The 26,705-nt window shown below is 46.0% G+C and overlaps 2 protein-coding genes across 2 annotated transcripts; one reads left to right on the top strand and one right to left on the bottom strand.

Moving 5' to 3' along the window:
* Nucleotides 1-9,407: 9,407 nt before the first annotated feature.
* On the top strand, nucleotides 9,408-13,306 carry LOC109751387 (uncharacterized). Its single transcript, XM_073500561.1, has 2 exons — nucleotides 9,408-12,039; nucleotides 12,132-13,306. Exons 1-2 carry the CDS (start codon nucleotides 9,759-9,761, stop codon nucleotides 12,470-12,472), a joined length of 2,622 nt encoding a protein of 873 aa, XP_073356662.1. The 5' UTR covers nucleotides 9,408-9,758; the 3' UTR covers nucleotides 12,473-13,306.
* Nucleotides 13,307-19,409: 6,103 nt separating this feature from the next.
* On the bottom strand, nucleotides 19,410-22,612 carry LOC109751388 (uncharacterized). Its single transcript, XM_020310284.2, has 2 exons — nucleotides 19,888-22,612; nucleotides 19,410-19,786 (listed from the first exon to the last, which is right to left on the bottom strand). The coding sequence occupies exons 1-2, from the start codon at nucleotides 22,610-22,612 to the stop codon at nucleotides 19,410-19,412; spliced, it is 3,102 nt and encodes a 1,033-aa protein (XP_020165873.2).
* Between the last annotated feature and the right edge of the window lie 4,093 nt (nucleotides 22,613-26,705).

Raw genomic sequence — 26,705 nt, 5'->3', positions numbered from 1 at the left:
GGGCTCGCCTCTGCCATAACCGCGCCCGAGCTGCCGCATTTTCACCTCTGCCATGGGTGGATTTATGTACTACAATGCATATGGGAAAAGCAGATGACGACCCAGAAGCGGACGTACTGCGGCCGGCCCGAGCCTCCCGTCTTTGACGATCTAAACCGCCCGCGTACCCGGACAAGTCGCCGCTACTGGCTGCATCCACGCAACCCAGCCGTAGCCACCGCCGGTAAGTCGCCATCGCGGTCTCCGACAAGCCGCCGCTCTACTGCCGCGAATCTACGCTGCCGTGGTCTACACCGTGATCCTCGTTTAAACCGGCTTGCTACCTCTGCTACGGCCGCCTGTGAGTGGCCTAGCGGCCCCGCTGTTGCCGTTGCCAAGCATCAGTTTGTTTCAACCTGTTCAGCCTCTTCGGGTTAACCCGCCCCTGCCCGAGTCACCCCGGTGGCCTTGTGATATCTTTCGTCAAAATACATCAGGTGATATCTTTCCTCTGTATTTTATCAGTATTTTAATCCGTCTGAGAACAATTACTTGGCATGTAATATTGTTTCGCAGATAATTATTCATTACAAATGAGGCGTTATACTGCGGGGATGGAGCACACATTGGCAAACGTTCTGACCCGGCATTTCGTCGGTGCCACACTACCCAATGAATGGACGTGCACAAGTCGCCGCTTCAGTGGCCCGGTTTACATCAACTCGCCCGTCCGCTTTTGCGGCCGGTTCATGCGTCTGCGCCGGCTTGCAACGAGGACGACAACTTACTCGTCCGCACCGGCTTACAACGCCACGGCTGACTCATAAACCTGCTGCCACGGCCGACTCGGCCATGATTGATTTCAGGTTCACCATGGTGATCATCAACCCCGCGGTGGATATTTACTGGCCTCACATATCAGGTGAAATCCATCCAGTATATTTTTATATTACATATTGTTTTCTTTAAAAGAGCAATTACTCTGGCTTGCAAGTTTTCCAATGCAGGACAAGTTGTCTACTGCAAAAGGGACTATTATTTCACTGAGCTATTAATGACTCATACCGGTTTATATTATGGTCAAATATGGAGAGTCTCAAGCCAACTCCTCCAGTAGTCCTAAGACTCGGGGGCTATGATGACATGACTCAGTAAATGTTTCCAGTTTGAGCTGATTCAAGTGCCCCAAGACGTTGAAATGAAAGATAACCCGGTCCCGGAGGCTACTGTTATATTGATGAAAATTTAAAGGCTGTCAGAAAAATTCCGTCTTAAAAAGTATATAACAATCACAAAATCTCGGCTCAATGAAGAAGTTGCAGGTCATCAAGAAAGATTCCGGTTGAAAATCCGGTTCAAGGAAAAGCTGTCTCCCACAAAACTTCGGAGCTCTCAATATCCGGTTTAAGAATTTCCGGTTCAAAAAGAATAATCTCTCGCAAGTTCGAGTTCTCAGGAAAAATTAAAGGGACCAAAGAGAGTCTGTTGCAAAAGCACAGCTCAAACATAAGTGCCCCTCGAGCACAGCTCACAATAATAACTTGGGGGCTTGGTCGTATTCAAACCATAGCTTATACCCTCTTGATTGGCGTAAGGCCATCAGGATAATCATTTGGGGGCTTCCTGTTCAAACATAGGTCGTATTCGAACCAAAGAGAACATAGCTGTTGGGACCCTCTTGATCGGCGCAATGCCAAACCCACTAGGTGGCTTCTTGATCGCATTTGAATCATAGCTTAACCCCTTTTGGGTCCGACTTTGATCGTATTCGAATCACAGACATTAAAAAAGTCTTAAGGTCATTTGGGGGCTTACTTTTCAAACATAGGTCGTATTCGAACCAAAGAGAACATAGCTGTCGGTACCCTCTTGATCGGCGCAATGTCAAACCCACTAGGGGGCTTACTGATCGTATTCGAATCATAGCTTAACCCCTTTTGGTCCGGCTTACTGATCGTATTCGAATGAGAAGCCTCGCTTTTTCTATTTGTTTGCCGTAAGTTTTTTGAAAACAATCTTTCGGGTTTGTCTTGAGACTTTTTTGTTCAGATCTGAGGCATATATGTGTGGTTTCTATTTAACCCGGCTTGGCTTTGGACGATAAGTCGCCAGCATATGACAATCATCAAACATTTGGAAGTCTTGGCTTCTAAATAATGGGTTATCACCCTTACTGTGCAGGTCACATAAACCGGCAGTGCAAATTCAATATCACAGGTATGATATTATAATTACGTTTCAAAGTTATGATTCATAACAGGCTTATCTGTGACTCCTTTTTTACACATCAGTGGTCATATGTAAGATATTATGACCCGCCATGCGGTAAACCGCCAAGGGTTCTTGTGATCTACTTGTGTGCAGGATAAGACTACATTTCGGTGGTTACCCGCCCTGGCTTTTGACGTTAAGTCGCCAGAGCATATGTTGTTTAAACTCTGTGCAGGATTTGCAGAACTATGACTTATAAAAATGCTTAAGTCCAAGCTCATCATTAAAATTGATGCTTCAAAATGATTATCCGTTATGGATTTTCTCAAAGTCTATAAATAGCCGGGTTATAAAAATTCCGGCTTACAATGGAGGCATATTAAATCGCCATCGGCCAAGAGCCGCTGGGTATTTAAACTCCAGATTTACTTGTCAACAGATAAGGTATTCAAAGTGGCTTTGGCGCAATGGCTATTATTTTATCAATAGATATGATTTATTCTATAAATGGAAGGAATAGTCCCGAGTCGCTGCAGGCTTACGACCTGGCACTTGGGGGCTACATTATTCAGATTGAGATTATATCAAATATGCAAGTCCCATGTCACTGCTAGCATGCACCATGGCACTTGGGGGCTAATGCAAAGTTATTTTTTGGCTCACTTTATTGAAGATCCGACTCATCACATTGTAACGAGCCGACCCTTGAGGGCTACCAATTGCTCCTGTAAAAAATTCAAGGTACACAAGCCTCAGCCCATTATATAGAAAGATCCACTACTCAGTTGGTAGAGTACAAAGCTCTTACCCTTATGGACGTGGGTTTAAGCCCCATGGTGGAGATTACATCATATGATGTTATTATCAATGAATTATATACAAAGTCCCAGCTCAGTATTATCTTACTGAGTCGGCCCTTGGGGGCTATACGTTGCTGCTCAAGTCTACATGATCATATTTACAAAGTCCCTGCTCATTATTGCATAATGATCCGGCCCTTGGGGGCTACACTGGTTGAAGTTTTTATGAGCATAAGGCAATTACAAGTCCCAGGTTGCTGCAAGCATGATAACCCGGCACTTGGGGGCTACAGGTGATATGCATATAAGGGAGAAAAATATTCAAATTCTCAGTTTTGAGCAGACCAGATTGACCCGGTGTCTGCAATAATCCTGACCCGGTGTCGGGAACAATTATGACTCAGCATCATCTATTTATAACCCGACAGTTTTGATAATCATAAATTGGCAAGTTTCTACATCTTCAAGCCATCTGAATATCAGTTGAATATTTGAAGACTAATATTTTTGTCAAGTCAGAGCATTGAAGGCCGACTCAAATGGAATCTTTATTTACAATATTTCTTCTACAAGCAAATTGATTATGAAGCTGGTCTATTGACCCGGATTTACTAGAAGAAGGAAATGACAAGGACTTAAGGATGTTCAGGATCAGTTTAATATGGATAAATCCAAATTAGACTGGGGGCGAATGTCGGGGATATACCCCGCGGTATGACCCGGCCGGATATATGAACCGGCCGGACTTGGCGTTTCATTGGTAACCCGCCAGAGGATTGGCGACTCACGTGTCTGGTCGTTCACTGGTGTGATGACTCATGAGCCTGAAGACTCATTGGTGACCCGGCGGGTGTTACAGATGGATGACAAGGCCCAAGGCCCAGAAGGCCGGCTCATGTTATGATGGGCCGTATTAAGAGGAAAGGCATAAGGTATATTCTTCTACAACGGAAGTAAGACTAGGACTCCACTTGTAATAGAGTAATCCTAATCCTAATAGGACTAGTCATGTAACCCGCCCCTTCAACATATATAAGGAGGGGCAGGGCACCCCAAGAAGAAGGGGGAAACTAATAGCTAAGCCTAGACACAACTAGAGGAGAGCCGGCTTATGCGGCGTCTCCCTCATGAGCATAATGAGATCTAGCCACAAACAACATGTAGGGCTGTTATCGGATGATATTTCCCGGAGCCCGAAGCTGTCTAAATCCTTGTCTTGTGTGTTGATCCGCCACGCGTCTCTCGATTCCGACCAACCCCTTCAAGCTACCGCGTAAATGCGTTGGCCTCACGACTAAGTCCTCACACTAGGACATCTGCCGTGACAATTCCACGACAGTTGGCGCCCACCGTGGGGCTCGCGCACGGTGGTATTGAGTTCTTGAAGGGATCTCTCCCAGGGATCAAGGAGCTTGCGATCATCCGGTGAAAAATAGTCATCATGCAAGTTTAAATTTGAGAGGTTAGGGTTTCGTACGTGCAGCCGCACACGACCTGTAAGGCAGATATTTTTTTTTTGGTGCGCCGCCGTCAAAGTCATGTCATTTTCGAGTAGATGATTTTTCATATAAAAAACTTTTTAATCCGAGTCCGTATGCAAAAGTTATGCCCATTTTACTAAATTCGAGAGAGATTTTGTAAATAAAGTCGAAATTCATATTTTTAAAATTTCCCAACAACTAGACCACATATCACATGGGAAACTTATTTTCTTTTTTTTTTGACATTTCCATCATTTTATTTTATTTATTTTAAACTGAAAAGGCGGTCCGGGGGGGGGGGTGCAGTTAGTAATGGCGCACGTTCACAAAGTGCGCCATTACTATGTGTATGACTTGGTCAAACCTTGGTCGAAGTTAGTAATGGCGCACTTTGTATAGGTGCGCCATTACTAAGTTTGACATAGTAATGGCGCACCTATGCAAAGTGTGCCATTACTAAGACCCAGTCATACACATAGTAATGGCGCACTTTGTAAAGGTGCGCCATTAATATGTCAACTAGTAATGGCGCACTATACCCTGGTGCGCCACTACTAACAAATTTTTTTATCTTTTTTTTCAAAACTAGTAATGGCGCACCACACACCAGGTGCGCCATTAGTAATATGCCATTAATGGCGCACCTGTATATGGTGCGTCACTGCTATATAGCAGTGGCGCACCACATACATGGCGCCATTAATGTCCGTATTAGCTATAGCAGTTTTCCTAGTAGTGACACATGTAGAGCATCTTTATAATCAACCAGTTATGTTATGACGTTTGATAGAACACAAGGTGTTCCTCCGGTATTCGGGAGTTGCATAATCTCATAGTCAGAAGAACATGTATAAGTCATGAAGAAAGCAATAGGAATAAAACTCAACGATCATAATGCTAAGCTAACGGATGGGTCTTGTCCATCACATCATTCTCTAATGATGTGATCTAGTTCATCAAATGACAACACATGTCTATGGTCAGAAAACATAACCATCTTTGATTAACGAGCTAGTCAAGTAGAGGCATACTAGGGACACTCTGTTTTGTCTATGTATTCACACATGTACTAAGTTTCCGGTTAATACAATTCTAGCATGAATAATAAACATTTATCATGATATAAGGAAATATAAATAACAACTTTATTATTGCCTCTAGGGCATATTTCCTTCACTGGGATCCGTCGTCGGCAGCCTCTGCTTCAACCCTTCCCCGCTGATCTGTCGGGCGACACAACGGTTCCTTTAGCCCGAGCGGTTGGCGGCTGCGGTCGTGTCCGCATAAGTCCGGGTCACGCCTCTGGCTTTGTAGAAGTGTCTTCGGCCCTCCCTGCAGATATGCGATTCGTTCAACTACTCGGGCGTCCTTGCTGCTGATGTCTACTACGCAACCTTCTTCTTGTAGACGTTGTTGGGCCTTCAAGTCTAGAGGTTTGTAGGACAGTAGCAAATTTCCCTCAAGTGGATGACCTAAGGTTTATCAATCCGTGGGAGGCGTAGGATGAAGATGGTCTCTCTCAAACAACCCTGCAACCAAATAACAAAGAGTCTCTTGTGTCTCCAACACACCCAATACAATGGTAAATTGTATAGGTGCACTAGTTCGGCAAAGAGATGGTGATACAAGTGCAATATGGATGGTAGATATAGGTATTTGTAATCTGAAAATATAAAAATAGCAAGGTAACTAATGATAAAAGTGAGCACAAACGGTATTGCAATGCGTTGAAACAAGGCCTAGGGTTCATACTTTCACTAGTGCAAATTCTCTCAACAATAATAACATAATTGTATCATTTAACAATCCCTCAACATGCAACAAAGAGTCACTCCAAAGCCACTAATACCGGAGAACAAACGAAGAGATTATTGTAGGGTACGAAACCACCTCAAAGTTAGGATCCTTTCTGACCGATCTATTCAACAGTCCGTAGTAAAATAACACGAAGCTATTCTTTCCGTTCGATCTATCATAGAGTTCGTACTAGAATAACACCTTAAGACACAAATCAACCAAAACCCTAATGTCACCTAGATACTCCAATGTCACCTCAAGTATCCGTGGGTATGATTATATGATATGCATCACACAATCTCAGATTCATCTGTTCAACCAACACAAGGAACTTTAAAGAGTGCCCCAAAGTTTCTACCGGAGAGTCAAGACGAAAACGTGTGCCAACCCCTATGCATAAATTCACAAGGTCACTGAACCCGCAAGTTGATCACCAAAACATACATCAAGTAGAACACGTGAATATCCCATTGTCACCATAGGTAAGCACATGCAAGACATACATCAAGTGTTCTCAAATTCTTAAAGACTCAATCCGATAAGATAACTTCAAAGGGAAAACTCAATCCATTACAAGAGAGTAGAGGGGGGGACATTATAAGATCCAACTATAGTAGCAAAGCTCGCGATACATCAAGATCATGCCAAATCAAGAACACGAGAGAGAGAGAGAGATCAAACACATAGCTACTGGTACATACCCTTAGCCCCGAGGGTGAACTACTCCCTCCTCGTCATGGAGAGCGCCGGGATGATGAACATGGCCACCGGTGAGGGATCCCCCCTCCGGCAGGGTGCCGGAACAGGGTCCCGATTGGTTTTTGGTGGCTACAGAGGCTTGCGGCGGCGGAACTCCCGATCTAGGTTATGTTCTGTTTTTTTTGTATATATAAGAGGTTTGGGTCTCGAGAACAAGTCAAGGGGGTCTCCGAGGCGGCCACGAGGTAGGGGGGGCGCGCCCAGGGGGGTTGGGCGCGCCCCCACCCTCGTGGGTGCCTCGGGACTCTTCTGGCCCATCTTCGATGCTCTGTGGGCTTCTTCTGGTCCAAAAATAATCTCTGTCAATTTTCAGGTCAATTGGACTCCGTTTGGTTTTCCTTTTCTGCGATACTCAAAACAAGGAAAAAACAGAAACTGGCACTGGGCTCTAGGTTAATAGGTTAGTCCCAAAAATCATATAAAATAGCATATAAATGCATATAAAACATCCAAGATTGATAATATAATAGCATGGAACAATAAAAAATTATAGATACGTTGAAGACGTATCAGCTGCCAGCGGCGGCAGTTGCTCCAACCTTCCTGGCCATCCCCGTTATGCCGCCCTCTCGGCTGCGGCGTGCCCCTTCACCCCTCCCCCAAGATCCGGCCTTGGCGTGGCACATGGCGGCTCCCTTCACCCACTACGTCTCCCCTGCTACTCCAGCGTGGGTTGCAGCGCCTGTCCCCAAGCTACTGTGAAGGCTCCAGCGTAGTGGCTTTGTGAGTTCATCGTGGTTATTTCCCCACCGGCGGCTGCCATTAGTGCCGAGCTAGTCTGGTGACATGGCAGGCGCAAGAGGGCTCGCAGCGGATTCTTTGTCGGTGCTACTCTAGTCCTGGTGGCTCTGGACCTGCGTCTTCCAGCATCCTTGGCTTGTCGGTGCCCTTTGTCGGCGTGGTTCCGGCCCCGACGATCAAATTGTTGCATTCGCTCCACCTTCCTCGGCTCGTCGGCATCCCAACAGCTTCGACCCCAGCAGCCCAGATCTGCATACCCCTCCGGATCATGGCTTGTCAGTGTCATCGGCCACTGTCACGTTCCCCACGACATCTCTCTTTGCCGCGGCGCCTCCTCGCCCCTGTCCACCTCCATGCCTCGTCCTTGAGCCAGATCCAAAGCCAGCGTTCCCGGCGGCGCCCGGTGCCACCCTCCGGCAGTAGGCACAACCCCACCCTCCCCTTTCTGAGGTGGCGGTCTCATCCAGCGACCTCGCCTGGACCCAGGCCAGGGCAAAAGCTCTGCACGGCTTGGCATTGCTGGCAGCGGCGGCACTCGCGGGTGTCGTTTCCCTTCTTGGAGGCGTTGCCATGGCTTTGATTCATGCCCCACTTCAAACACGGGGGAAACCCTAGATCTGGTTCTTCAGATCAGATGGTGGCAGCATCACGACATCGTTCACCTTCTTGTTGGCGCTATCTTGCTTGCTTGCAGCGTCCCCGGTGTTGCTTTTGGAGATGTTGGATGTAATGCTAGTTCGGCATGCCCCTCTAGTTTCAGGATTGGTGAATTTTGTTGTGTTGTATCCTCTGTTTGGGCCGAGCATCCTTTGTCTCTCTGCTCCGGATGTCATGTCCACGCCTTCCTATGTTTGTGCCTTGTGTTCTATTCCATTGTACTAAATTCTATTTCCTTGTATCAATGAAATCATATGCAAGCTTTGGTGTATTCGCAAAAAAATCTCTACATGCTAGAATGTTCAGTCGGGGTCAGAATCCGGTGCGTCGAAGTCAAAACTAGACATGGATAGTGGGAAATCGGGACATATGTTCCATTAATTGATTTTTACCCCTACAAGTGGGAACTGAGCCAACCCAACTAAGAAGCCTTTTCCATCGTTGTGGAAGGCGCAAATGCATTAACCTGACCACATCAGTGCTCCCAACACTACCGATTGTTGGCCACGCACTACACTCATAAGACCACTATGGGGCTGCTTGGTAAATCAAACGACAAAGACCCACCAAGCATGTGTCGACATCGTTCCTATAAATCAAGGCCGCCATGTTGGAGGTGAGCCAAACACTCCACACACCAAACCTGCACACACACATGCATTGTTCTCGCTCCTCTCTCTGCCCTTCGGTGCCGGTAGCTAGCTAGCTCTTCTGTTCCGGCCAGGAAAGCAAGCGCTAGAGTATACGCACGGAAGAAGAAGAAGGATAAGAAATAATCCCTAGGTACGTAATTCATACAGCACGATCCATGCATGCATTTTATTTATTGTTTTGAAACTGATCCATGCATGTATTGATGAATATCTATCTGGAGTGTGACATATACTTATCAACAATTTTAAAATTCTCTGTGTTCTTATGTATGTATGCATAGAAAGAGGATATCGAAGATTCAATGTGCAGCTGGACATGATTGGAAAAAGGTGATTATGTCGTCAGTGGCAGATCCTTATATGCAAATGAGACAGATCGGCTAACGCTGCTTCAGTTCAAGGATGCAATCAGTCTGGATCCACACCAAGCCTTCATGTCCTGGAACAATAGCACCCACTTCTGTAATTAGGAAGGTGTCTTGTGCAGGGTGAAGACTCTGCCACATCGTGTCAGTTCTCTAAAACTTACAACTCGAGGTTTGGTAGGACACATATCTCCTTCACTTGGGAACCTATCGTTCCTGCATTCTCTAGCCCTGGTGGAAAACACACTCACCGGGGAGATTCCACCCTCCCTCGGTCACCTGCGTCGTCTCCAAACCCTCCACTTGAGAAATAACATGCTACAAGGAAGGATACCAAGTTTTGCAAACTGCTCAAAGCTCAGGGTGCTGGATGTTTCATACAACAATCTAGTTGGCCAATTTCCTACTGAGTTGCCTCCTGTCCTTCAGGTGCTGCGTGTTGGGACTAATAACCTTACTGGCACCATCCCAGCTTCTCTTGTCAATATAACAACACTAACCACCATTAGCTGCCTGAATAATCAAATCAAAGGAAATATCCCAAGTGAGTTTGCAGATCTGCCCAGCTTGCAGTACCTGTATGCAGGTGGCAATAAGCTGGCAGGCAGTTTTCCACAAGCCATCTTGAATCTTTCTACTCTCATTGAACTTGACCTTGGTCTCAACGGTTTAAGTGGAGATCTGCCACCAAATCTCTGTACCGCTCTCCACAATCTCCAGACACTTTTTTTGGGTGGCAACATCTTTCTAGGCGGGCACATTCCTAGTTCATTAAGTAGTGCTTCCAATCTATACGAAGTTGATTTTTCAGGTAACAACTTCACCGGATTGGTGCCCACCACTATTGGCAAACTTACCCAGCTCTCGTCGTTGAATCTTGAAAAGAATCAACTCCAAGCACATAGCAGGGAAGAATGGGAGTTTTTGGACAGCTTAGGCAATTCCACGGACCTACAGATGTTCTCCGTTAGTCGGAATCGCCTATCAGGGCATGTCCCAAATTCATTAGGTAACCTTTCCAATCAACTCCTGGAGATATACTTGGCAGAAAATCAACTATCAGGGGATTTTCCTTCCGGCATAGCAAACCTTCGCAACTTGTTTATTCTAACATTGGGGATGAATCAATTTACAGGTGTGGTTACGGAGTGGATTGGATCTGTCAAGATTTTGCAGCAATTAGTTTTAGAAGCAAACTTCTTTACGGGGGTCATTCCGTCATCCTTGTCAAACTTGTCTCAATTGGGAGAGCTCTATCTATCCTCGAACCACTTCATTGGTCACATACCAGCAAGCTTTGGAAACTTTTCGACGCTTCAAAATTTGGACATTTCCAACAACAATCTTCATGGTAGGGTTCCTTTGGAGATCTTTAAAATCCCAACAATATTTCAGATTGATTTTTCTTTCAACAATCTAGATGGCCAACTTCCTACCGACATTGGCAATGCCAAACAACTCGTACATTTGGTACTTTCATCAAACAAACTATCTGGTGATATTCCCAAAACTCTGGGTGATTGTGAAAGTTTAGAAGACATTGAGTTAGACTCAAATATTTTTGGTGGCAGTATTCCCTCTTCATTAGACCACATAACCAGCCTCAAATTTTTGAACTGTTCTAGCAATAACTTAACTGGGTCAATACCACTATCTCTTGGCAACCTACAACATCTTGAGAAACTAGATTTGTCATTCAACCATCTTCAAGGCGAGGTTCCAGCAAAAGGGATATTCAAGAATGCAACTGCCATTCGGATTGAGGGGAACCAGGGACTGTGTGGTGGGCCATCAGAGTTACTCATGCAAGCATGCGTTGTTACGCCTTCAAATTCAACTAGAAACAATGAATCTTTAGTGCTCAAAGTAGTTATCCCAATAATCAGTATGGTTTTACTTGGTATGGTCATATTTGGCATATTGATATGGAGAGGAAAGCATAAGAGCAAATCTATATCTGTACCATCATTTGCTACAAAATTTCCCAAGATTTCTTTTAGTGATCTAGCCAGAGCGACAGAGGGATTCTCAACGTGCAACTTAATTGGCTGCGGGAGATACAGTTCTGTATATCGAGGAAATCTAGTTGAAGATGAAATTGAGGTTGCCATAAAAGTCTTCAACTTAGAGACAAGAGGAGCACACAAGAGCTTCATTGCAGAATGTAATGTGTTGAGAAATGTGCGGCATCGTAATCTGGTCCCTATCCTAACTGCGTGCTCAAGCATTGATTCTACTGGTAATGATTTCAAGGCCCTGGTGTATGAGTTCATGCCACGCGGAGACTTACATAATCTGTTATATTCAACTATAGACTATGAAGGCTCTTCAGATTTGGACCTTCTTACAATGAGTCAAAGGATGTGCATCGTGGTGGATGTAGCGGATGCAATGGAGTACCTACACCAGAACAACCAAGGAACAGCGGTTCATTGTGATCTGAAGCCTAGCAACATTCTATTGGATGACAATATGACAGCTCATGTTGGAGACTTTGGCTTAGTAAGATTCAAAGTTGGTTCCGCGACGTCATCTCTTGCTAACCCAAGCTCTTCTTCGGTTGGACTAATGGGAACGATCGGATATGCTGCTCCAGGTAATGGCCTTTTTTGTATCTTGTGTTGCTTTAGCTTTTCTGCATATGTGTTAAAGCAAAATTAACTCTTTTGTTATTCATTCATTCTGTAGAATACGCAGGCGGTGGTCAAGTTTCAACTGCCGCGGATGTTTACAGCTTTGGTGTCGTCCTTCTCGAAATATTCCTTCGGAGAAGGCCAACTGATGACATGTTTAAGGATGGACTGAGCATTGTGAAGTTAACAGAGATCAGCTTCCCTGATAGGGTAATGGAGATTGTCGATCCTCAGCTCGTACAAGAGTTGGAGCTTTGCCAAGAAACTCCAACAGCTTTGAAGGAAAAAGGTGTACGCTCTCTGCTATCTATGCTAAACGTTGGCCTTTCTTGCACGAAGCCTTCTCCGCATGAACGCACCAACATGCACGAGGTGGTTGCCAAGCTACCTGAATAAGTAAGCTGTCGTATGTTTGATGTTTTATTGCATTGTGTGTGTGTAATGACATGTACTTTCCGGCGACACCCGACGACGAACAATGACGAAGCAACACTAGATGAACTTGGTTCCTGCCCCAAGTCGGCCTAGCCCGACGAGATACTTTACGCCGAGATGCGCTATCTGTAGCTAGCCTGATTTACTCTAGCTAGCCACGTCCAAGCTAGCTAGCTAGCTCGATATTGCTGATGGTTTCTTGCCGCCAGCCGGAATACAACAACGCACACACGCGAAACAATATTGATCGCCACGGTCGCTCCCGTAATTACTTTATTTTGCTTCTCAGGGTTAGAATTGTCAAGGGGTACAGGGATATTTATACTAGCTAGAACAACTAGTACTAATCCTATTGGGTGACTATGCTGAAACCTACACGGACACATACTGCACCGTACAGAGCCCACGTGTGTACTCGTGTGTAACTCCAACATGTACTGCAGCAGCCCAGATATTGCGCTGAAAAACAGAGATGACAATCGTTTCCATGCACCAATATTATGAAACAAATATTATAGAGTCCCGCTTCGGTACAACCCCGCCCCTCCTAACACGTATATTGGGTAGTATGGTTATTTCACATGGACGTATAGAATACCCACCCGCCTGCGTATGCCATACCGGTCACCCGTACACTAGCCCCCGTACATGGTCGCCGTATGCCCACCCGTGTTGCTGTACACTAGCGTCGTTACTTGTGAAAAAAAAAGCCCGAGCATGACTTGTTGACGCCTCATGTCGAAACCCAAGTGGCGGTAGCGTTCCAGTCGCCGCATTCCTTCCCGGCAGTCGTCGTCACCCTCCACGTGGCCCTAGTCGCCGCCCAAACAACACGCCGCGCGTCCCCTGCCGCCGCCCACAGGCTAAACCCTATTTGTGATCGTCGCTGCAGCCACCGTATTCCTTGGTCGTCGCCCGGATCGCCGTCTGCCCGTGAATCTTCATCGCCGTGGGTGCATTCATCCCCGGCCTCCACCGGCCATCATCCTCACGCCGTGGACGCCTGCCTCCGCCGGCCATCATCGGCACCGCGTGTACGCCTTCGTCTCCGGTCAAAATGGATCCATCTCTCCTCCTCGCCGGTGTCGAAGAGGTCGGTTTGACTCACTAAGTAGGTTACATTAGGTTACTCACTAAGTAGGTTACATTAGGTTACTCACTAAGTAGGTTACATTAGGTTAGTCATTCAAATGATATTATAAAAATTATCTATTGACTCAGTAACTAAGTGCTAGTTTAATGCATAAATTTGTGCAACGTACTGTTAAGCAATTTCACTGTGCACATAATTTAATTATGAAATATTGTAATTGATGAACTGATTATTTTAGGGATGATGTTATATGGTGTTCGGATTGATCTAAGAATTTGTTTAAACATGTATAGATGATGGAGGAGACTGATTATGATGGCGATGATTACATGCATTCAACCTAGCTCTTTGCATACGCTGATGTGTAGTTCACGTTAAACTGCAATATCATGGCACAGCAAATCTCACCTTACTCTTCTAGTCCTTGTCTGTCGTAGCAAAATTTGAAGGTGGAGAGGAGGGACCATGCCACGGTCACCTGCATCTCATATGAGCCAACTTTAAGTGTCCCATGCCTTCTACCTGCTTTCTCGGACCACGCAGCCAAACCTAAACATCTAAAGACTTGAGGTCCCACCCAGGACGCCTGCCAGGTATGGGCACCCACCAGTCCGGCGTGCTTCTCAACCAGGACCCCTGCCGGGTATGAGGCCGCCGCAGCCACCTGCCACGAATCCATCTTCAGAGCTGTACTGCTGCATCAACCTTGGCCAGTCCAACTGCCGCCGACGCCACCATGACACCAGGCAGCGTCACCCTCCTGCGCGAGTCCATCTCCGCTCATCAGGCGCCGAGTCTCCACTGCGCCACGCCGCCGAGATCTGCCGTCATCAATGGAGCAGATGAAACACCGCTCCTCCTCTTGTCCCCTCCAACCAGCACTTGCTCCAAAACGATGCCCCCATTAAGGAGAACGATACCGATAGCACCGTCATCGTCCGATCTGGTAGACCCAGATCTAGGGTTTCCCCCGGAACTTCCCGATCAGGTTGATGTGACCTGCAACGACGATGCCTCCAGAAGGAAACGACGTCTGAGACGCCGCCATCGTCCGCCATGACCGCAGTCTGGCGTGATTTTCACCGGAAGCCACGTCTTCCCAACCTCGTGGCTTGCTGGAACCGAGCGGAACCAAGCCACGAAGACGTATGTTGTCGTCGGTACTCCGGCGGAGATCCGGCATCTCCTCACCGGTCCCTCCACGCGCCGCCGGTCGGCGAAAGGCCTCCCCGTCACCATCACGAGCAGGAGAGCCCACCCCACCGGATGGGGCGCTGCCACCGCCGCCGTCCATGCAGGGCCGCCGCTCCGCCGGCGATGGTGATCGGGCCCCCGCCGCACAGCCCGGATACTCCGTCCTAGCCGCCGCCGTTGGATCGCATGAGAAGGGCCGCCCCCGCCGCCTCAGATGGGATCCGCCGCCTCCCCCCGCCCAGAAACTTTGGCACCGGGCCCGCCGCCACCGCGGCCCACGCCGGCGGCAGCGGCGGCAGGAGGGGGTGGAGGGAGAGGTGCTGGCGGCAGTAGGGTTGGGGCCCCTGGCGTCGCCCGGGGGGAGGCGACGCGAGAGCTTTGGCTTCTTAATCTTTGCCATCTTGGTCCGACGGAGTTCGACGCAGACAACGCGGCGTGAAAGCTTGACCACATTGCTATGGCCGTCCATCGGTAGTAATTTATTGTCTTCAAACGCAAGCAACGTGACTCTCATGTGGTCCTGGTTTGTGTAACAGAGCGCTAGAGAGCTTAAATCTTACTCCCACGAAGCTTGACCACATTGCTATGGCCGTCCATCGGTAGTAATTTATTGCAAGGCTGCATGCATGCTGGCTTACTCGTGTCCTCGTAGGAGCCGCATTTTTTGGCGAACATGTCGTTCCAGAAAACACGGTAGAGACGAGCTTCGTGGGCGTTCACGTCGGTGCGCGACTCCACGGGCTCCGTCTCCATCTCCATCTCTTTTTGCTGGCGAGCCTCCTCGCCACTCCTCACCGCTGGCGCCTCGGCCTTGGTCCTCGTCGCCGTCGTGGCCGCGCTGATATCGTCGTAAAAAGGCGAGCCCATATCCGACTTCGCCGATGGATGGATCAGCTACCGGGTGCACCGTCGACGACCGACGCCACGTAACGATATAGCAGCTAGGGAGTCTGGATCCTCGATCGATCTCCAGTAATTTCTATAGATTTTTACAAAAGTCAAACATTACAAACTTTGATCATGTTTATAAAAAAAAGTAGGTACATCTAGAATACCGAATGCACATCATTGGATACATCGTGAGTTATATTTTTAGAATGTACATGTTTGATATTGTAGATGTAGATAATTTTCTTTATACACTTGGTCAAAGTTGGCAAAGTTTGAATTTCACAAAAATCTATAGGCACTATATTGTGGAATGAAGGGAGTAGTAAGTAGCAGCTCCTGCTCCGCCACTGGCCGTCTCATGGCACGGGCATACCTCAACACCGCCCCCTTCCACGACAGCCTGCTTGCCGGCATCTCCATGTTGAGGTCCATAATGTGGGCAACAACGAGATCGCCGACATCGATGGCGGGGGAATGCCAGCACATGCGCCATCGTTTACATCAAGGCCTCCGTGAGATGTCGACGGCGCGGGTGACGGCAACACCGAGTCGTCGGCGGCGGATGGCAGTGGCACAACCTTCCCGACGACCTCATCGGCATGGTTCGCCACATTATCTCCTCCCCGCGCGACTGCATGCGCCTCGCTGCCGTCTGCAAGCCATGGCACGACGCGGCGTCACGGCTCCCGGTGCAGCCCGCCGTCCCAGCTCTCATACTCTCGCCGTATGGACGTAGCAAGAAGCAGCACATGTGCGGCCCCTGCGGCAGTTGGGTCCTGCACGTCCCTGGCAAGGCTGTCAAGAAGCGGTTCATCGGCTCCCACCATGGCGGCTGGATCGCCGCCATGGATGACCACCAGCTCGTGATTGTGAATTTCTTCTCTGGTGCCGAGGTGGCGCTCACCGCCAAGCAAAAGATGATCGCTTCTATACCCACGGTCAAAGGCCCACACAACATCAAGAAAAATACGATCGGGCGGCGCTAAATCGAATCCCTCGGGCAAAATAAGAACATCACCTACATTCAACCCTCCCTTTTTTCCATTAGCAAGAACTTGTTTCAATTGCATATCATAAGAAATTCGAAGAACTGCTTCAAATACAGTATCAGGAAGCACTCCTCTGATGGCTGCATCCTTGCTGCCATTACACACGAAGGTAATAGTATTGCTGTGTGCAGAGTAGCTTGCCAGGACGGTGGATGGTCTGCACATCTTTGGCGCGGGAACTCGTTTTGGGACATAGCCTTCTACAACGGTGAGCTCTTATGGCCTCACAATGCCCTCTGAAATACTCGTCAAGGTTGAAATTGTTATTAAGGAAGACAAAACGCCCGAGATCATGGCTACCCATCCAGTCGCGTGACTGGAGTTGTTACAACCCCATGTACTACGATGCTTACATCGTGGAGTTGCATGGCGAGTTGTTGATTGCGGAGAGGGAACGATGGTTGAGCAACGGTAAGTATTTCTTCAGGGTATTCAAGCTCGTCTATGCTGACAATGGCGAGTCTCACAAGCAGAAGTGGGCACACGTGACGAATTTCGGCGAGTATGCATTATTCTTGGGGTTGTCTAAAGCAGTACATGTGCCGGTTGGTGGGCATCATGGTATAAAGAGAAATCACATCTACTATTATAGCCCTACAACTGAAGAAGAATTGCCTGATGACAAGGTGGTGTACTCTGTACGGACAGCCGATGGTGATCAAGTGTACTGCAGGGAAGACCAAGGAAGGACAGGATATTATTTAATGCATTGTTATAATAATCCCACATGGCGGGGACGTTGTAATTCTGCCAGGTGGCATTACCCTCCGGACTTCTAGCTCACGTATTCCGTGGCCTCTTCGCCATCTTGCTAACAAGCTCATATGTAACTCTTTGTCAGCGTTTGTAAAATCTTATTATACATCATTTTGTGGAATTTTACTCATCCATTGTAAGATATTTCAACTTTTCTCGACTCAAGAGATGCGTACCTAAAGTTTACAGGGAGCATGGTGCATAAAGGGAAGTCTCGACCATGGTTTTCACTTTCAGTGAGGTTTCGCTGAAATTCACTGAATTTCATTAATTTCAGCAGACACTGAAATATTACATTTCGGTCAAAATATTTCAGCAAATTCACTAGTACACAAGAAATCAAATGTTTTTCAAGATATTTTTTGAAAATTTCAAATATTTAATTAAATTCAAATGAATATTTGGCCTTTTGGCTGAAATGCAAACTGAAATAACTGAATTTCACTGAATTTCAGTGATTTCAGTTGGTGCTGAAATTTTGTTGAGACTGAAATTGAAAACCATGGTCTCGACTCAAGAAGTTAAGAACAGCGTTGCATAGACAAACTAGTACATATGAGAGGTATCATTTCAGTTAGTAGTTGTTCTCAGAGGTATCTATGTTGCATTACTATATATTGTACAAAATAAATGCAGAACAAGTTGCAGAGAGTTTCAGAAATCAAGCCCATTCCCAAAAACTGCACATATGCAACCAACAATGTTTCATGCTTCAGGTTCTAGAGAGTTTCAGAAGTTCTTTTTTCATTACGATTTTTTCTAAGCAAACAAACATGATTCTATTTGTTTATATTACGAGGATGTAGTACATGAGATGAGATCAAGAACACTGAATAGACAGATCCTTCATTCATTAATTACTAGTGATCAGGCAGAACAATCTGGAGAGCATTTGTTTGTAGAAGTACAACTATCTAAGAGCATCAGTACCATTGCTTTTGCGTCCGTATGAGAAAAAAAAGAGTAATTTAAAAACATCCGCATGTTGTGCAATAGCAACTGGCTAAGAGGACGTTATCAACAATCGTTTAAGTAAACATTTCGTTTTTTGGTTACAGCAGCCATTTCTTTGGAACCGTCCATGAAGTAGGCTGGCAATACGGGCCAATTAATGCATTTTACACCACAAGTGATTTGCTCGGAACCCGGCCACGACACCGGGGGGGCGGCACGCTGGTCCGATCTAATCTTCCTTGATTTGCGTATGCAGAACGAAGAGATATACACGCACAAGGCCTGTACAGGCAATCAGGCATGCAGCAAGAAACTGGAAGATGCATGCGTGATTCCCGCATCAGCTGGGAGTGGGTCATCTACACCAACCGCCTGCACGGATCTACATCAAGCGCTCCATCGCAGAACCGAGCGACTGTAGCGACCTCAACATGCATTGTCCACACCGGTGTGGAACCAGATGGCGACTGTAGAAGAGGCTTGGAGTACAAGGCAAGATATTGTGTGTTTAAACTAAGTCTATCTCTATCTCCTTATCTCTAGCTAATCACGTTTATACTTCTAACAAAAAGAAGATTTAACATCAAATGGAAAAAATTCTGTAATGTTGCCTCCATGTGTACAGTTTTGATAATGGAAAAACAAGTACACTGCTTCATTTATGAAACTCTCTAAAACTTGCTCTAGTGATGCAAGAAATCCGGACACTACCAATCCTTAAACATTTCTGGAAACCCACATTGGATCAGTATCGCGGTGCTTGTCAATCATTTCATCTTGCTCTAGTGATGTTATTGCAGAACACCAGGGTTCTGCATTTATTTCATACAGCTGTAAAGACATAGATAGCTCTGAGAACAATTACTAAATTAAACAATGCATGCATTTATTATTATATAGAATCATGTCTCGTACCAGCTGGTTTACTCGAAGTTGTTCTGAATTTCTCGAGTTGAGTCTTCTATTGTCCTTGATGCTCCGCTATAAACTTGAGGTAGTCGTCTCTAATAGTGTGCATCTCTGCCACTGCATCTCTCGTCAGTGCTCGGTCTCGAGGCTGTTGCTTTGAGCATGAGAGGCCAAGCCTGAAGACTGAAACCAAGCACTCCTGCATTCTAATACTGGTAGTGTTAACATTCTTTCCGTTGTGCAGCCAGATTGTTGGGTCAGCTATCTCCATGGACCTATCTGGAAGAGCATCCTCGACAAACTTATGCAGATCCAATAAATCTCTGAATGTTCCTTCTGTTGGGCTCTTCCCGGTGAACATCTCAAGCAGCAATATGCCAAGACTATAAATATCACCAGCTGTTGAGACCATGGAGCCTTCTCCGTACTCTGCAGTTATGCGAACTATCATGGTTAGCAACATAGCCTATGGAGCCTTCTCCATATTCAAGTGAAAACTGAAAATATAAGATTAGAAGAGTTTCGGTCACCTGGAGCAACATAGCCTATGGAACCTCTAATTCCAGTTGAGCTATATGAAGTATGCATTCCCTCGCTTGTATTTTCTTGAAGGATCCTTGAAATGCCAAAGTCTCCAACTCGTGCGCTCATGTCTTCGGTAAGAAGTATGTTGCTTGGCTTAAGATCGCAATGGATCACCAATGGTTGACAGTAGTTGTGCAGGTATTCTACTGCGTCCATGATATCAACAGCAATATCAAGCCTTTGGAGGAGGCTGAGCCTGTTGTTTGTAGTGGGCTCTTGAGATTTTGTATGAAGCCAACAATCCAAGTTACCATTTGGCATGAACTCAAAAACCAATGCCTTGAATTCGTGACCTTGGTGGTTGACGCTCGAACAAGAAGTAACGATCTTAACGAGACAACGGTGTCGTATCCTTCTCATAGCCTCACACTCGGCATCAAAACTCTTGGAATCCCTAGATTGACCAAGATTAAATACCTTGACAGCCAATGGTCTTTCTTCCTTGTCCAAAACACACTTATAGACCGCACCATAACTTCCTCTCCCAAGTAAGTTGGCTTCTGAAAATTCATTAGTTCCCCTCAATAATGCATGATATGAGATTCTCTTATAATGGTCATCAAAAATTGATTTTTGTTCTAATCTCTTCTGACTTGGTTTGAGCTTCTTGACAAGTATCCAAACAAGAAGAATAACTAAAAGTGACAACAAGATTGCTCCAGCTGTCCCTATGGAAATTACAAGAGACTTTTGCATCTTTCTGTTGGTCTTTCTTAACGAGCTTCTGGGGCATGGAGCCAAATGAAGTTGAGTTGTACCACCACACAAATTGATATTCCCGGTGACTGCTAAGTAAGTGATGTTTCTGAAAACACCTTTGTTTGGCACCTCCCCTTGCAAATTATTGAAGGATATATCCAGTTGAGACAAAGATGTCAAATTTTGTAGAACTATTGGGATTGACCCTGATAAGTTGTTGTGTGCTAAGTACAGTTCCTGTAAGTTTCTAATATTTCCGAGGGCAGCTGGGATATTACCAGAGAACTTATTCATGGTCAGGTTCAGTTTACTGAGCCCCTTTATATATGTCAATGGTCGAGGTATGCTTCCCTCAAACAAATTACTGTCTAATGATAACCATTCCAACACTATGCAATTTTGAATACTGTCGGGTATCTTACCAGAAAACTGGTTCCCTGATAGAGTAAGTCGGTTAAGGTTTATTAAGCTACCAACTTCACTAGGAATGAGTCCAGAAAGGGAATTGTATGACAAGTCCAAATACCAAGAAAGGCTATGTAATTTCAAAATCTCTCTTGGTATTGAACCGTTAAGATGGTAATTCTTTGACAAATCAAGTACAAAGAGGTTTTTCAACTCTCCCAGGCTTGCTGGAATTGGCCCCTCCAAGTTGCCATTGTCTGCATAAAGCCTAGTCAACCGTGAAAGGTTTCCTAGCGTGGGAGGTATAAGGCCGACCAAGCTATTATTGTACAAGCCTAGATTTATCAAGTTCTGTAGCTTGCCAACACTCTCTGGAATCACTCCGGATATGGAAGTATTTGCTATTATAAGCCTTCTGAGACCGACCAAATTTCCTATGTCTGTAGGAATGACCCCAGAGACCCTATTGTCTGCTATGTATAAGTCGTAGAGAGTGGTTGAGAGGTTCACAATTGAAGCAGGTAGCTGTCCTCGAAAAGAATTGATGCCGAGTTCCAACCTCTCTAGTTGACTGCAGTTTGCCAAAGAAGTTATGAATTCCCACCCCTTGTTGTCATCTGCTTCAAGCTTATTGTCAACCAAGGTCAGTTGTTGGAGAGCTCCATGCCGCCCTAATGTGGGAGGGACGTACCCCCTAAATTTATTTTTCCAGAGATCAAGTATTGTGAGATCAGACATATTGGATAGTGATGAAGGGAGGACTCCAATGAAGTTATTAGAAGACAAGCTTAGAGCTTTCATCTTGGGGAACTTGTTCCCGATATTATCCGGAATGCTTCCGTAAAGCATATTAAACCCTACGTACAAAAATTCCAGTGATGACCAGTTGTAGAGAGATGGTGGGAGCATACCAGAGATATTGTTTCGGGCGAGATTGAAATACCGCATGCTCTGGATGCTACCGAGCGCCGGTGGGATAGAGCCCACGAGCTGGTTAGTAGAGAGGTCGAGGGACTGTAGATGGGACAAATTGGCCAGCGAAGAGGGGATGGTCCCTGTGAAGGTGTTGTTTCTCAGTGTGATCCGTGCCAGGTACGTGAGCTTCTCACCAAGCTCAGTTGGGATGTACCCGCCAATCGTGTTGTTGTCCAGTCTCATGTCAATCATGGAGACACACGAGCTCAGGTTTGCTGGTAACGTGCCTGAGAACGAGTTGTCATACAAGTGAAGGCTCCGTAGGCGGCGGAGGCGGCCAAGGCTTGCCGGGATGTCCCCGTGGAGCGAGTTGAAGCTGAGGTCGAGCATCCGAAGGAACGTGAGGTTACCGATGGCCGGGGAGAGTGCTCCGGCAATCCCGGTGCCATTCAATCTCAGCGCCACCACCCGTGCCGGCCTGCGGTGGCACGTCACGCCTTCCCAGCTACAGAAGCTGGCGCTGGTGTTCCAGGAGGCCAGCGAGTCCCCATGGCTGAGCTGTGCTTTGAAAGCAAGCAAAGCGGCCTCATCACCGGCGGCGCTCACTGGAACAATCAATTGGACAGCAACAAGTGAGCATAGCAAGCTCATGGCAATGACCCCTATTGTTTTGGTCATCTTGCGATCTTGGTCTGGTTTCCAAGTCGCATTTGCCTGGTCTTTTCCATATCTATACAAGCTTACTTGGTCATGTGGGTATTGCAAATGCTGTGGTAATAATATCTCCATCCGACAGCACAACCTTCAACGTATATATATCTATCTTGATGCAGAGTTTACCATCTGTCAACAAAGAAAAGTCTGTTACCATCATGATCCTAATAATATATCATCAAGATTTGATCGTTTCAAATAGTTGGTATGACTAAGTCAGTCAGTGTAATATTCCGGTCTCCAATGGCTTTTAGTTTACAGATAATGGCATGCTGCAACGGACGGACAGAGGCCACGTTGCCGTCTCGGATTAAGAAATAATAAGAATGACCGGCCGGCCGGCCCTGATGGGCATGTTGCACTTTATATACAACTGGAGGTAAAGAGCTGGTTGCCGGCCCCGTATAATCTAGCTTAAATTCGTAGCAAGTGCTAGACTGACGTATAATACAATTTAGCTTCAATTTGTCAGCATATGATATACATCTATATGAATCTATTTTAAGACATGTAGACTAAATGATTGCAAGTTTGTTGGAGTCATTGGAGCTAGTCACAACGGTTCAGCTTATGCAATGCAAGGATGATCGTGTGTATTTATATATCCACCAATACTGATCTATCTCATATCAACCTGTTGAAAATTGATTTTTCCAAAATGAACTATCTGCCAAATGATTTCCGCCCAATTAGCATAGTGCACAGTCTGACAAAAATTGTCTCTAAGGTTTTGGCCCGAAGATTGGCGACTCTACTGCCAAATATCATAGGTGAAAATCAAGGAGCGTTTATGAAGGGACGATTGCTGCATGAGAATTTTAAGATGGTCCAGGAATCTGCCAAGCATTTGAAGGAAAGCAAATGCAAGAGTGTATTGCTTAAACTAGACATCGCTAAAGCGTTTTACACGGTGGCCTGGCAATTTTATTTGAAGTGCTTCAGAAAGTGGGCTGTGGACCAAAATGGTGCGCTTGCATTGCTATGCTTCTCAGAACAACATTTACTAGGATTCTTTTGAACGGCATCCCTGGACAAAGTTTCTGGCATGGTCGTGGTCTCACGCAAGGCGATGCCCTATCTCACATGCTTTTTATCATTGTCAAGGACACTTTATGCAAACTGTTCGACAAGGCGGAGGAATGTGGGATTCTGGGTGGTTTTAGAAATAGATCTGCTATCCCTCAGCGCATGTTCATCTACGCTGATGATGTTACTCTCTTCCTTAAGGCAACACATGAGGAGGTAGCTGTAGCTAAGTTTCTGTTGGACATCTTTGGTAATGCTTCTGGGTTGAGATGCAACCTAGGAAAGAGCTCGCTTTCCCCTATTTTTTGTGAAGAAGATCAGATTGCAGATTTTGGAAGCACACTCAATTGTCAAATAGCTCCCCTTTCGATAAAATATTTAGGGCTGCCGCTCAGCTGTAAGAAGCTTCGTAAGGATGATTTTCAAGGCTTGATCCACATTGAGAAACAGATTAGGGCTCTGGTGTACATGATTTCTCTACCAGAGTGGCCGGTTAATTTTAGTCCAAGCGGTGTTATCAGCCATTCCAATTTTTCACTTAATGTCCCATGACCCTCCGCCATGGGTGTTCAAGGCCATTGACAAAATTCCCAGAGCATTCCTTTGGAAAGGGACTGATGTGGTAAATGGCGGACACTGCTTGGTGGAAAAAGGTTTGTCGTCCAAAAGAGAGCGAAGGACTAGGCATTTTGGGCCTGAAGATTATGAACTCCGCGCTTCAGTTGCGGTGGGCTTGGAAGGCACGCACATCAAATAATCGTGCATGGAGCATCTTACTAAACACTTTGGAAAATCATGAAAGCCGTCTACTCAATGCTGCTGCTCGTGTTGAGTTAGGCAATGGAAATAGATGTTTCTTCTGGACGGATAAACGGATCAACGGCGCCACAGTAGAAGATATCGCACCAGATGTTTTCAATTCCGTGCCTCCGGTCATCAGGAGAGAAGAACAGTAGCAGAAGCCATGATTAGTGCAGTATGGATCAAGGACATAAAGGGAAAATAAATATTCACATTTTCCATTAGGTCTTAACCTTATGGGAGGTGATTTCTGAAGTTGAAATCATATATGGTGCTGAAGACAAATGGATCTGGTCGTGGAATTCTAAAGGTACCTACTCAGCGAAATCTGTTTATAAAGCACACTTCATCAATTATGTGTAGTACTGCTTGCACCATTTGGAAGGCTGGGGCTCCTTTAAAAATGAAAGCTCTTTTTCTGGCTGGTCGTCAAGGGGCGTGTCTCGACAGCGGACCATCTAGCTAAGCGTGATTTGCCTCATAATGTTGCATGCTGTTTGTACAACATTGCACAATAATCAGTTCATCATCTCTTCATGGCTGTAGTGTCGTAACCATCATTTGGAGTTCAGTGCTTCTTTGGGCAAATCTGAGTGAGGCTATCCCTCAAAATGCTCCTGCTCTCCAGGATTGGTGGCAAGAGGCCAGAAATAGTCCAACGGTTGTCGCTCTTCACCCTGATTGGTTGTTGGGGGTGGAGCGGTCGTCGTGGCAGCGTCGCTGTCCTTCCTTTCCTTTAGCTGCCATGGCAGTGGGTGTGGACGATGGGTTGCTGACAGTAGCTAGCTGCATATATACTTGATACGAGTTGTCATAATTTACTTTGAATACATTGGGCCCAAAAAGACTCACACCAATCTTTAGTACAATCCTGTGGCTTGTCCCGCATGGCCTATGCCTCGACGAAACTTCCCGCGAAACAGCCGCAGCCGCGGCCGCGGCGGCAATGCCCTCTGGCAAGAAGCGCGCATTGCCCAAGCCCTCGACATCCGGTGGCAGCACAGTGACAGGCACCAAAGTCCACTCAACCCTCCATCTCCTCCCTCAGCCCATCTACAACGCAATCTTGTTCCTATCCGTGACCAGGGTGATGGAGTGGGGAGCGCCAGGAGGGCGACATGTGAAGCGCGCCAGCCGATGGCCTCGGGAGGCGGCGAGTGAGGGGCGGCGGCGCACAGCATCCTGAAAAGGCAGGGATCGTTGCGTTAGGAAATTTATGATTTGGAATTGATTGTCATGGAACTGAATTTTATTGTTTGGTAATGTGCTATCGGTTCCTGCCATTTGTAGCGTGTCTGGTTGGGAAAGTTTGAAAAGGTTAGGAAAGTTTTTGTTGGGAGGATGAAAACACCAACGTGAGGCGCTGATGATGGGAGGTGAGACGAAAATAAATCAGACGAAAATAAACCAGTCGAAAATAAATCAGACGAAAAGAAACCGTGGAGTCTATCCTACCAAGTGAGACATTGGGAGTAGAGATATACATGTCCTGCCTTATCTAATCATAAGTGCTTTTTTAAGTGAACTCATCGTTAAGGGCCAACCAATGGTATTACTAGCTCCAGCCGAAGCGGTCAAGCATGCATAGAAGAAGAGTTTCAATTGAGACACGTCTCACCCTTTAAGACGTGCATGTGCCCATTATCAGGAGAAAAAAGACAAGCATGTGCACAGATTGCTTTTCTTCATTGTAGCTTACTCTGGACGAGCCGAGCACACATAGTGATCCACACACATGAAGTAGTAATAGGTGAATCCATGTAAATTATATTTAATCATTGTGGCGGTTTCATCACAATTCCCTAAAATGCATTTAAATTATGTATACAATATAGAACAGATCTTACTTAAAACATATTTTTTAGAGATTATTTAAAATACACATGATATATCTGTTTCAATCGGATAATATTGTGTTTACAAAGTGCAAAATCACACTTAAGTGTCAATTGGATCATGCGACGAGCTAAGCACAATGCCGTATATAAAAAACATAATAAGCCGATCACATGAATATTAGAATCATCCAAAGTACGTGAAAAATGCGTCCATCATCTAGACATCTACCATTCCATTTTGTAGGTTCTCATTATAATACGGTGATGATTATAAGGAGTGAAGATGAGAGAGGTTCTATTTTTCCACATGAAGAAATTATTGATGAGAGGATATCATGTAGGACTAGAAATTACGCTCACAGACG

This window comes from Aegilops tauschii, chromosome 6 (genome assembly GCF_002575655.3).
Source record: "Aegilops tauschii subsp. strangulata cultivar AL8/78 chromosome 6, Aet v6.0, whole genome shotgun sequence".
Taxonomy (NCBI): domain Eukaryota; kingdom Viridiplantae; phylum Streptophyta; class Magnoliopsida; order Poales; family Poaceae; genus Aegilops; species Aegilops tauschii.
The sequence above is the reverse complement of the archived record's forward strand: the minus strand, read 5'-3'. Positions and strand labels throughout refer to the sequence as shown.

Excerpts from the sequence above, each read along its gene's own strand:
- LOC109751388 (XM_020310284.2), bottom strand. The coding sequence starts at position 22,612 with ATGAGCTTGCTATGCTCACTTGTTGCTGTCCAATTGATTGTTCCAGTG. Across the intron at positions 19,787-19,887 it reads CATAGGCTATGTTGCTCCAG|AGTACGGAGAAGGCTCCATG; the intron begins GTGACCGAAACT and ends GCATAACTGCAG.
- LOC109751387 (XM_073500561.1), top strand. The coding sequence starts at position 9,759 with ATGCTACAAGGAAGGATACCAAGTTTTGCAAACTGCTCAAAGCTCAGG. Across the intron at positions 12,040-12,131 it reads GATCGGATATGCTGCTCCAG|AATACGCAGGCGGTGGTCAA; the intron begins GTAATGGCCTTT and ends TTCATTCTGTAG.